The sequence below is a fragment of the Colletotrichum siamense genome (assembly GCF_013390195.1).
Source record: "Colletotrichum siamense strain Cg363 chromosome Unknown KSG_Cg363_contig09, whole genome shotgun sequence".
NCBI lineage: Eukaryota > Fungi > Ascomycota > Sordariomycetes > Glomerellales > Glomerellaceae > Colletotrichum > Colletotrichum siamense.
The window spans coordinates 2,537,831-2,549,905 of NW_023501022.1; the positions used below are offsets into that span (position 1 = coordinate 2,537,831).

Consider the following 12,075-nt stretch of genomic DNA (forward strand, 5'->3'; position numbering starts at 1 on the left):
GTGTCTTTCGTGGATGACTTTCCTTGCTTTCCTAGCAAACCCGCATCGCCAAGTTGGCATTACTTGGATAGGAGGTTTTCAACGAGAAAGCCACTGATCCGATCCACCTAGCATCTGCAGAAACCATCTTAGTGGCGCCTAAAAATGTCGCCGAGAGAGGCCGCCGCCTGAGAAAGGAATGATTACTTTCATCACCCTTTTTGGTGTACGGAGAATCCGACAACGGATTTGTGGAACTTGGGACGTGAAAGTCAGACCAAGAAGAAAGGAGATACTTGGTGTTGAAGTGGATGACAGTCTCAGATCTCGATCTGTCAATCTATTGCACGTTGCCAAGAGCCTTTGGAGTCAAGCCATTGCAGCCTAATATTGCAAACCAAGACAACTATCATGAAGCTTGAAAAGGCTCAAAAACCAAGAGGAGGTTGGCGACGGAAGGCTTCACCGCATGCCCACAGACAATGTTTGGGTGATATGCAACGACCCAAGTTCCCGAGGAAAAGTCGTCTTCTTGTTGGCCTTCCAACAGACGAAAGGTGTTCGCAACGTGCCTCATTCAATTGATCAAAGCTGAATGGATGGGTATGTTGCCAAGGGCCAATTTGAGGTGTCATGGTCCTGATTTAGCACCGTATTCAACGGCGCCTAGCAACTAACCTAGTGAGCTTGATCGGCCACGACAAAGAACAACAAGGCATCGCCTACGGACGATGCCCTGCTAACCTCAAGCGGTGTGCCGTCCCGCGCATTCTAATGGAAGCCAGCCAAGATGGCGCGAGCCTTTTTAACCCTGTAAAGCCCGCTATCTTTCCGAGAGCTATGCGAGTCGCGATCGCGGCTGCGTCTTGACATATTTACGATGGCACCAAAGACTAGAACTACTAGTGCTCGTGTCACGACTGTTCACTGCAACGCTGAGGCGCATTGCTTACGCCAGCGCGCGCGCGCGCAGGGATGGGCTCACGGCAGGAGAAGAAAACGGCATGGCCAGCTAGTGCCTGAGAACGCACGAAGCTCAGCGCGCGCTACTGCTGCTTCATTCTCTTCTAGTCTCATTCTGGGGCGCGACCGTCGTTCCCGTCAATGAAGGACTGCCTCATGGTGAGACCACATGCTCTGAGCGATGAATCCTTACTGATAGGTGAGAGGAAAACAACAGACAGTCAACTCGACAACCCGTCCACCAACTCGTGGTGAGAACCTCTCGGAACCCAATCACTGCGGATACGATCCTACGGGAATGGCTGGGATTGCGGCCCAGCAGGCGCTAAAAGCAGCCAGCCGCAGCCCCTGGTTGCCGACAGCACGCCGGTCAGAACTTTGACTTCTCTGTCTTGAGCTCTCCTACCGACGAACAAGGCCCGGCGTGGCCCAAGATCCGCAGACCGGATTTATCGTTTTGTCAACATGGCGAAGTCGCCTCGCGCCGGAAGCGACGGGTAACTTGTTGCTCCTCGGCGGCCGGGTCTTCGGACGTGGGAACCAACAGCATCGCGCCGCCTCACTTGAGGCATCCAGATTGTTCTCTCGTCGAGAATTGCGTGCAGCTGACCGGCGGTGCGACCATCGCAGCAGCTCCGAGTGGGGCCCTAAATCTGAGTCTTGACGTCCAAGACGAGAACCAACATTGGGAAAAAAGAACAAAGGCACACGGCCTACTACCGCGGCAATCCCGCGGCGTCGGATCCTTTCTTTCTCCTGTTCCTCAGCCGGAGGAGTTTCCGGGTGCCGTGTCCACGGTACGCTGTTACGACAGTCGCGATGGTGCAGATTTGATGACGATGACATTTTGAGCAAGCGAAGAGGCAACCCCCCCTTGTCGCTTCGCATTTACGTCCGCAAGGGAGGCTGGGTTTCCCGTCGCGCTGTGTAACTGCTAATTTCACGGCACACAACTCTCGGGGTTTGAAGGCGTCTCTCGCAGAGCCAACCGACCAGCGGTCGGGATGTTTTTTTATTCCTCCCAGCGGCACGCGCCGTTGGCATTTCGGGCGTTCGGCAGGGTCCTGGGGAGGAAGAAGAGACCGGGATTCGAAAAGATCATACATGCCGCGGCGTGTATGTACGAATACCTCTCTCATGCAATGCCTGACCGGCGCATCGTCCTCAAAGGTCCCATGCCACCAGTTCTCGTGTTTATCTAGTCGTGTTACAGCATTCGATAGTCCAGGTCACAGGACTCGAGGGCCACGCTGGTGACGCTGAAAAGTTATCTTCTTGGCGCCGGCGGCCGTGGATTGCGAAGGGAGAATCGACCTGAAGATTGCGTCGACGTCGTACAAGCAGAGCGGGGGGCCCTTGATGGGCCTTTTCTCGCCTCTCGCACGAGTCCAGGGTTTTGATGACCGGGGTGCTGGTTCGGAATACCACTCTCCTCTCCCGCTGCGATGCTGCAAGTGCCATGATCAGCGAGCTGAGCAGCTGTTTTTACGACGACTGACATGAGATTATGCCGCCTGCTGCTACTCACCGACGGGGGGTTGCAGACAGAAGGCTCCATTGCAGTGGAGATCGATCGACGCGGGAGATCCGACCTTTCGCTTCTCGAAGCGAGCGAAAGCGCATGGCGAAGACGACCCGGTGCAGTACAGTGCAAGTGCAGCGCACAGCTGAGGGCCTGGCATGTCCATAAGAGGTTGGAAGGCGTACCACGAAGATGTGCATATTCATTCCATGCACATGAATATGTTCAGGAGCGATGGCGGAGGACAGGACGGCCATCACAAGCTGCGCCTCGATGCAAAATTATCCCGCATCTTGGACGCGCCCCAAGTCCATCTGGATAGTCGATGCCGAACACTGCAGGTCTTTTCAGGATTGATGACCACTTCCAGACCGTTCAGCATGCATAGGCCTCACGTAGGCCATGCACCATTCTTCCTGCGGCCGTCTGGTGATGTCTTACTCATCAAACTTGGCTTGGTAATGGACCTATGACGACACAAAACATAAGCTGACCATCTTTTTGGCCGGAGGGCAGGACGTTCCAAGATGTCTTTGCATCAGATAAACGTCTCTGCGTCAATCTCACTGTCTCTCTCTATACTCTGCAAAGGGAGTAGGAAGCACATAGACACGCCTCGTGCGAGCCCGTCGCGTGGTCAGGTGCATGTGATTGTTGCATATGTTTAAGACAGCAAGAGACATAGAGACATGGTAGAACCCTGAGGGGAAGGCGCGGACTTTGATTCAACCCCGCAGGTAAGGGAGGAGGAGGGGAAATCTGCGGGTGCGTGGGATGAATGCCGGACGGTCATGTTTGTGTGTGGTCTCAAAGGGAGGGGCGTAGAAAAAGGGCTGAAGTGGTCGAGATCTAGGTCGTGGGCGTGTGTTTTGTATGTAAGAAATGTCTTGACTCGGATGAGGTCGGGCACGCGCGGGAGACGGGAGGAGAAGCGCAGCGCGGGCGGCGGCGGCTATGGCATAACGACTCCCAGCCGCTGACATTGTACGAGAGAGAAAGCCTGATGGGGCTGAAGGGGAGGGTCTTTGGAATGTTGCGGCTCTTGGGGCCTTGGAAGGTGTAGCCTTGTCGGGCAGGATGATATTTGAGGGCTCTCTCTCGTAATCAAGGAATGCAAATCATCTTCTTGGCATGTGCTATCGTTCTCCTCAAGACTTTCGTATCGACTCGGGTTACTCGTTTTCGAATGGGGCTTGGCTCTCGCGAGCGGTACTACTAGCTGTTGCTTTAGAGCCATCTGGAACATTCAAGCCCTTATGCGCCCTCTCTCTGTGCAATATCTAACGAGCGCATTACCGTCTTCGACCATTGCGGTTATGTGACCCGAGATCGAAGATCGAAGATCGCGGGGCCCGGGTGTATAATAAACGATACAGGGATGAGGCGGTCTCTGCCGAAATCGCGGGGTATCATCTATCGCAAGTAAAGCCCCTTCCCGCCGGCCGTTGTCCCTTTGCAGATGTCATCGCATGACGTTCCCTTCCTTGGGGGGGGTGGACGGCATGAAGGGATGACGGGGGGGGAAAGGTGCCAGGGACTGGCTGTCGACTTGGATGTTGCTTGTCGGAGACCAGATGACTCTGATGAGGGGGGACAGGATGTCCTGGGGATGGGAGGGTTGTGGGAGTGCTGGATCACGAGTCGAGGGCCTTCCATCGACTTTCGGCGGGCAGGTGTGGTGGTGATGTGGTGGTGGAATTGAGGTGCCGTGGACGTAGCAGGACGCAGTCTGCATAGCCATGTGCCGTCTGCGGGTGCCGTGTGGTGGTTGACGCGAAGAAACAGAGTTTAAGAAACCGTCGCAAGTCTCTTCTTTGGGTGGAAGGGGGGGGCTGCGACTTTGGCAGGACATGTGCGAACTGGTGGCCACAACAAGACAGTTGTGTCAGGGGAGGCAGATGATTCCAGGGATGGGCATGTCTTTGAACGACTACTGAAGACAGCTGTAGGAACTACCATGGTATCAGCAAAATATCAACATCGAGGAACTGGCAGGTAATTTTGACTTCGTGTATTCAAACTCGAGAGTACTGCTATCTTAAGGGGGTACGGCTACTCAAAGCGTACATTCTATGAACCGTCTGAACCAATTCCGACAAAAAAGAGACACTTGAACACCGCCAGATACCATGATTGTAAGGAAAGACGATAAACGACTTCATGACGATAGGAAAATTCCGAACCCATTATGAGACAATGACTTTGTGACGCGCTCCCGTGTCCCTCCAGGATAAAACAACGCCCCAAAGTGATTTGCCTTGTGTTCTTTCCACCTATTCCTCCTCCTTCGCCTTTCCCACATAATAAGGAATGATTCGTATGAGTTTGTGTGAGATGCTGTCGCACTTGTACAGGGAGCGGATATCAATGTTAAGACAGGATGGAAAAGAAATGATGACAAGAAAAATGAAGAATAAACAATGATCAAGAAAAGAAAAAGCAATCTCATAGCCATGCTCGCATTTCATGTAATGTCCTGTGTCCCTTCTATAACCTGCAATGCGTGTGCTCATATGCATTCCGCTATGTTGGTTCCTTACTCGCAAACCGCTTCACGAATGAACTGTCCAAGCATCTTGGCCTAAAAGGATGTTAGTTAATGTTGAAGATGTGCATGAGATGAGGAGCCTTACGTAGTCGCCATGCATCATGGAAAAGTGGTTTCCAGGCATGTGCCTAGTCCTGAACCTGTTAATGTCCAGGTACTCGTCCCAGCGGTTGGGACCGAAGTCGGTTCTGTTGTCCAGGAGGAAGAGAGCATGACCCGTCGGGTAAGGATCCGGGCGAGGGTCGGTGGGAAGGTGGCATACACCATCCTCGCACCAGATGGCCATGACATTGGGGCACTTGTCCTTGGGGATAGGCTCCGCAGTGTAGTTACTCAAGGCGGTAACACTGGCAGCGAAGTGGGGGAGGAGCCAAGAAGGAATCTTCTTGGCAGCCTCGTCGTCACCCTCGCCGAGAAGGCCGATGGAGGCGAACCAGGCGTGGAGAGACTTGGGGAGGGGCTCGATGGTGATGGGGCAAGGAGCGTCGATGATGATGAGGTTGTCAACAGTCTCACCAGCCTTGGTGAGCTGGTTGACAATTTCGTAGGCGATGACACCACCCGCAGACCAACCTGCCAGGGAGTAGGGGCCTTTAGCCTGTCTAGCCTTCATAGCCTCGATGAACTTGGAAGCCATGCCGTAGACACCGCACTTATACTCCTCAGGAGTCTTCATGAAGGGAGAGAAGAGACCCCAGACAGCCCAGTCGGAGGAGACCTGGCTGATCTCGGTGTAGGAGGTTGCGCAACCCGAGCCGTCAGGAACCATCCAGAGGTTCTTGGTGGCAGTACGAGTGCTACCCTGGAGGAGGATTGATGTGGCCTTGCGGTGAGGATAGTTGTCGACAATCTCCTTGGGTGGGGGAGGCTTGGTGATGGAAGCGGTGGTGTTACCAGGGTGAGTGTTAATCTCCTTGGTAGGCTGGACCTTGGGCTCACGACGAACCGGAGCGGGCTTGGGAGGTGCAGCCTTGGGCTTGGGCTTTGGGCCAATGCCAAGAGCCTTCTCAACCTCAAGCAAAGAGGGGTTGGTGACGAAGAGGTCGTTGGGGATATCCATGCCAGACTTCTCACGAAGCGTGCCCAAGATGGACAGACTCATCAGAGAGTCCATACCCAGAGCAGCCAGATCAGGAGCGGCAACAATCTCATCAACCTCAACACCCATCTCGGTGGCAATAGTGTCGCGGAGGATGTTCTGGAGGTCACCAGAAGCCTCATCGTCACCCTCGCCCTTGACCGAACGGTCACTCTCCTCGTAGGGAGTGGTCACGTTAGAGTCGGACTCGAGCTCAGGAGTCTCAGAAACGGAGCCGCTGGAGTCACCAGAGTCCTGGACGTAGCTGTCCTTGCGGTCGGCAGTCTCGAACTGAGCGAGGAAAGCCTTGAAGGCACCGATGGTAGGGTACTCGACGAAAGCATGAGAGTCGATGTCGATGTCAAGCTCCTCACGCATTCTGCCAGAAACGGTCAGGGCCATGAGAGAGTCGCAGCCAAGATCGGTGAAGGCAATGTTGTCGGCAAGCTCGTCGTGGGTGACACCGACTTCCTTGGCCAAGATGTCAAAGACCTCTTGAACGACAGACCGCTTAGCAAGCTTGGCATTGACAGTCTTGAGGTTGCTGGCGGTGACTTGCTTGGTGCCCTTCTCCTTGCCAGCCTTCTCCTTGGGAGCAGCCTTGGCGGGGGCGGCCTTGGCCGCGGCAGCGGCAGGAGCGGGAGCAGCGCCGGCAAGGGCACGTCCGCGGGGCGGCAGGACCATGTTGAGGACCTTGCGAGGGATGGAGGCGAACCTAACATCGCCGGCAACACCGATGATGCGGTCGCCGTCAAAGACGTACGCGTCACCAGCCATCATCTTAGTACCCTTGACAGGCTGCATGCGGATGTAAGAGCGGTAAGACTTCTTGGGGTCGAGCTTCTCAGTGAACCTGAGAGATCCCCATCCGTGAGAAATGAAGACCTGCTCACGAGAGTCAACAGCATCAGTACCGTTGATGATGAAGCCAGAAATGTGGCAACAGCTGTCAATCCAGTAAGGGTTGAAGAAGAAGCTACCATCCTTGTCGGTGGTCTGGAAGGTAACCTTCGCAGTAGCCTCACAAGACTTGCTGTCCAAGATGACTTCCTCCATGCCCTGGTACTTGGGGTCATAGTCGACGAGGGCGTTGAAGAGCTTGTAAGCCAAGCCGCGTCCAATCTTGGAAGCCTTGCCCTGTCTCTCAGCCTCCTCAAGAGCATCAACACGGCCCTTGATGAGATACGTGACACGCTCAAACTCATCAGCCCACTGCTCGGTGCTGCCATACACGACCTTGCAGTGTGCGTGCTCGACCTTCTTGGATCCCTCGCCAGTGTGGAAGCTGACGTCGGCGTAGCCAAGAGCGGCGTTGGCAGTGACCGTGGTGCGGAGGATGTGGGCATCAATCTTCTCATCGAAGATGAGAGTCTTGGGAACCTCGACGTTGGCGACGTTCAAACCAATGTCCTCAGTGCCGGGACGAAGCATCTTGTAGGCGTAGTCGCAGATGGTCATCGCCATGTCGGCGTACAGGGTCGACGGGCACAGAGGCGCACCGTTGCACAAGTGACCCTCAACAAGAGGACGAGTGTCAGGACGAGACAGGTTAGTCTCGGTCTCGATGATAGCGATGTCACCCTTGACGTCCTCGTTGGTAATCGCGTGCACAGAGGTAGTAGAGAGCTTGGGCTTCGCCGGCTCAATCTGGAGAGGAGCCTTAACGGCAGCAGGGCCACGGTTCTTGGTAAGACACCAGTCGCCAGTGTACTGAAGCCAGTAGTTCTTCTCGTCGAAAGAGTAGGTGGGAAGGTCCAAGAGGCGGGTGCAGTCGCTGAAGTCGCGGTGGAACTCGTCCCAGTCGAGGTTGATGCCGGCAGTGTGGAGAGTGCACAGAGTGTTGCTAAGAACCTTGTAGGTAGACTCGTTGCGGCGGAGAGTGGGAACGGCAATGGAGCTGATGCCGAACGAGGACTTGACGAAGTTGGCACACACAGGGTGAGGTCCAATCTCAAGGAAGACAGTCTTCTCGTCAATGGAGCCAGACTGCTGAGCGTGAACAAGGCCGCCAAGGAAGTTGACCGCGTCGCGAGCGTGGTTGCGGAGATAGGCAGCATTGATTGGCTCGTTCTCGACCATCTTTCCGAGGAGAGGAGAGATGATGGGAACCTGGGGAACCTCGAAGCTCACAGAGCGAGCGAGAGTCTCGAAGTCGTCCAGGATGGCATCGACCTGGGCAGAGTGGAAAGCGAAGGGCACCTTGAGCTGAGTGCACTTGAATCCGGCGGCACCGAGGGTCGAGGAGATCTCGCTGACCTTGGTGGAAGCGCCGCTGAGGACAGTCTCACGAGGGCCGTTGATGCAAGCCACGTTGACGGCCTCGGACTGAGAGCCGAGAGCCTCCATGACAGCGTCGACAGGGCCAGTGACAGCCAGCATGGCGTGAGTGCCTGCGGTGCACTTCTCAACAAGGAGCTGAGCGCGAGCTCCAACAAGGTAAATAGTGTCGCTGGCAGAAAGGACACCAGCGGCGTTGAGAGCGGCGTACTCTCCAAGAGAGTGACCCATAACAGCCGAGGGCTTGATACCCCAAGAGGCCCAGAGACGGGCGAGAGCCATCTCGAAGCAGCACAGTCCGAGCTGAACAACAACAGGAGACAGCTTAGTGACATCAGACTCGCTGCCGTCGATAAGAGGCAGGAAGTTGGGGAAGCCGTGGATCTGTGCCAGCTGGTTGAACTCATCAATGCTGTCACGGAAGACGCGGTAGTGAGCGTACAGGTCCTTGCCAAGGCCAGCGTAGTGGGAACCTTGGCCAGTGAACATGAACGCAACCTTGGGCTGCTGAGTGGAGATGGGGCTGAAGTTCTCCTTGAGTCTATCCTTGATGAGGCGCTGAGCCTCAGGCAAGTCGGAAGCAGCGACGTTCATACGCCAGTAGTGCTGGATGCGACGAGCAGTCGTGGTGTAGGCGACGTGGGACAGAGGAGTCTGGGGGTTCTGCTCCATCCAAGCAACGAGCCTCTCGGCGTTGCGAATCATGGCAGCCTTGGACTTGCCAGTGACGGTGATGACCTGGACATTGCGAGCATCAACCTCAGCAGCCTTGAGGTGGGGAGCGTCCTCAAGGAGCAGACCGGTGTTGCCACCAGCGGCACTGAAGTTGTTGACGAAGATACGTCTAGGCTTGCCATCTCTCCTCTTGAAGGGGGTAAGGTGGAATGCAATGTTGACATTGCGCTCTGACAAGTCCTTGGGGAAGGTCTTGTTGATCTCCTTCTTAATACCGACGTGGGGCGGGATAGCGTTCTTCTGCATCATCATGAGAACCTTGCAAAGGGCAGTCACACCCGAAGCAGCCTCTCCGTGACCGACGTTGGACTTGATGGCACCAAGGTACAAAGGTCTGTCCGCGGGTCTCTTGCGATCGGCAGGAGCGAAGACGTTCGTGACGGAAACCATCTCAGTACCGTCACCGGCCTGGGTGCCGGTACCGTGCATCTCGACGTAGTCGACGTCGAGAGGGTCAACACCCGCATCGTCGAGAATAGCGCTCGACAGGATGGACTGGGTAGGACCGTGGGGATGAGTGATGGAAATGGCATCAGCGGAGTGGTTGGTAGCCGTGCCCAAGACCACCGCGAGGACATTGTCCTTGTCCGCAATAGCATCCTCCAGACGCTTGACGATGACGGAGGCACAGCCGTCAGCACGGCAGTATCCATCGGCACCGTTGTCGAAGGTAGCGCAAGGTCCAGTCTTGGACAAGAACTGACCACGACTGAGACCGGCGAAAATGTCGGGGTTGGTCATGCAGGACAGACCACCAACAATAGCAGTATCGCAGTCCTTCTGCCACAGTGAGTTGCAAGCAACGTTCAGGGCAGCGGCACTGGAAGAGCAGGCCGTGTCAATGTTCAGACTAGGACCACTAAAGCCAAAGTGGTAGTTGATGCGACCAGGACCGAAAGCGCGGACACCACCGGTGATGTAGTAGGTATCGACCTCCTGGGCGGCGTTGATTTCACGCCAATCGTCGGAAGTCTGACCGTAGAAGGTACCGATACGATCCAGTCTCGTAGAGGGAGTACGGTTAGGGACATAACCGCACATCTCGAGGGCCTCGTATGCGGTCGTCAACGCCATACGCTGCATGGGATCGGTCTGGAAAGCCTCACGGGGAGACATGTTGAAGAATCTGGGGTCGAAGTAACCGGGGTTCTCAATCCAGCATCCGTACTGAGAGTGACTCGTGTTGACAGCCTTGCCAGTGATGTCGTAGTGAGTGGCGACGGGGAAACGATCGGCAGGAACGACTCTGTGAACATCCAGGCCCTTGGCCAGGAGCTCCCAAAGCTTCTCGTGACTGGCAGCGTCGGGGAAGCGACCTGCCATACCGACGATGGCGAGCTTGCACTTGCCGGCTGGACCGTGGTTACCGATTTTGGAGTTGTAGCTCTCCCTCTGGATCTTGGGACCAGGGCGAACGATAACGTCAAGCTGTGTGCGGTCCTTGATCGTCTTCTGGAGGGTCTCGGCGTTGTGTGTAGGGCCGAAGGGGATAACGAGGCATGTTGATCCCTCAAAGTCACGGGCAGTCTCGATGCAGCCGTCAATGCCCTTCTGGAACTGAAGGACGTCGACGAGACACTCGTGAGCTACAGCCTGGAGCAGAGACTTGGTGCTAGTCTCAGCGAACCAGATACCCTTGGTGCCAGACATAATGGCAGAGCGGGGCTTGCTCTTCTCCAAGACCTCGGTAACCTTGGGGTCGTCAAGGCGAAGGATCTTCTCGATGTCGGCAGTGCCGTGGAGGTGAGCCGCATGGTAAGGTCCGTAGACGGGGATCGCCGTCGACTTGACGCCGAAGACGTTCTGGTCATCCAGGGCCTTCAGGGTTGCTGGCAGTCCGGAGATCGCAAGACTTGATGCCGACACAGCGCTAACGTATGCTTGGCTGGCGACGGGGATGTACTGCTAAAGATTAGTTTGGGAGACAAACGCCGTGTACAACAGAAGAGCTCACATTAGATTCATGGAAATTAAAGAGAGCCTCTTTGGCTTCGGGTTCCTTCAGGCCAGGAAGGATATGGGTCCAAGGTTCAGATTGGCCGACCGGCGGGCTAAGTCTCTCAGCCAACGAACCGACGTGAGTGCCAGTTCTGAAGGCCATGAGGACTACCTGAACGGCAAGGGGTATCAAGGTAGAGACTGAGGGGGTCGAGGCGATAGCAGCGGCGGCAAACAGCCCCGTGCAGAGACCCATGAAGAATGTTTGGTCGTGAAGGCAGACATCTTGAGGCTCCTTCTCAGTGCGGCTGCGGATGTGTTAGTTACTAATCCGGCGAGAGTTCTGTCTCATGCCTGGGAAGGCTTGGGGGGGACGTACTCAATGTAGTGAGCCAGCTGGGTGATGCAAAGCAGGGCACTGTCGATACCGGGGTGCTTGATGCTCTGGGCGTGGTATCGTTCGTTGAGCTGTCGGAGGGTCAGGAACGTGGGGAGCTTCGACCGTTCCAACTTCCCCAAACCATCGATCTCCTCCCTCAAAGCCTGGCCAGCCTGCTCGAGGAACGTCTTCGCTAGGGTGCTCGGATTTCCTGAACGGCAGAACTCGGCGAGAAATCCATGGGTATCAAGTGACTGATCTCCGAAGAGGAGATAAGACATCTTGTCGGCCATCTTGAAGGGTTGTCGACATAGATTTCCTAGGTGATGAGGTTCCGGTGTGCCAGTTAGAACAAGATTTCGAGATGCCGGGAGCGAGTCTTGAACTTATATGATTGAGATGGTCTCGAGGCAGTGGGTGTGCACACCAAAGCCAACAACCGGCCCTCCTCCCGAAATAATCAACCCAGCTGTCAATGTCATGGCTGATGGATAGCGGAATTGCAACATGGCCTGCAACACATGCTGGGTAGAGGGAGTGAGGTTGAGGGGGTGGGCGGAAGACATCCCATGTAAACACACACCCCCTCGCACCCCTTCCCTTGGTGCCCACTTGGCCCATCCTTTTCTTGCCCGGGTGGATAGCGTGAGTCCGGC

General features: G+C 55.5%; 1 protein-coding gene across 1 annotated transcript; it reads right to left on the reverse strand.

Annotated features, from left to right (window-relative positions):
• Window positions 1-5,000: 5,000 nt before the first annotated feature.
• On the reverse strand, window positions 5,001-11,712 carry wA (Conidial yellow pigment biosynthesis polyketide synthase; the record flags this gene model as incomplete). The annotated part of the gene is made up of 4 exons (XM_036645217.1): window positions 5,001-5,045; window positions 5,098-11,004; window positions 11,057-11,348; window positions 11,420-11,712. 4 exons carry the CDS (start codon window positions 11,710-11,712, stop codon window positions 5,001-5,003), a joined length of 6,537 nt encoding a protein of 2,178 aa, XP_036489117.1.
• Window positions 11,713-12,075: the final 363 nt, after the last annotated feature.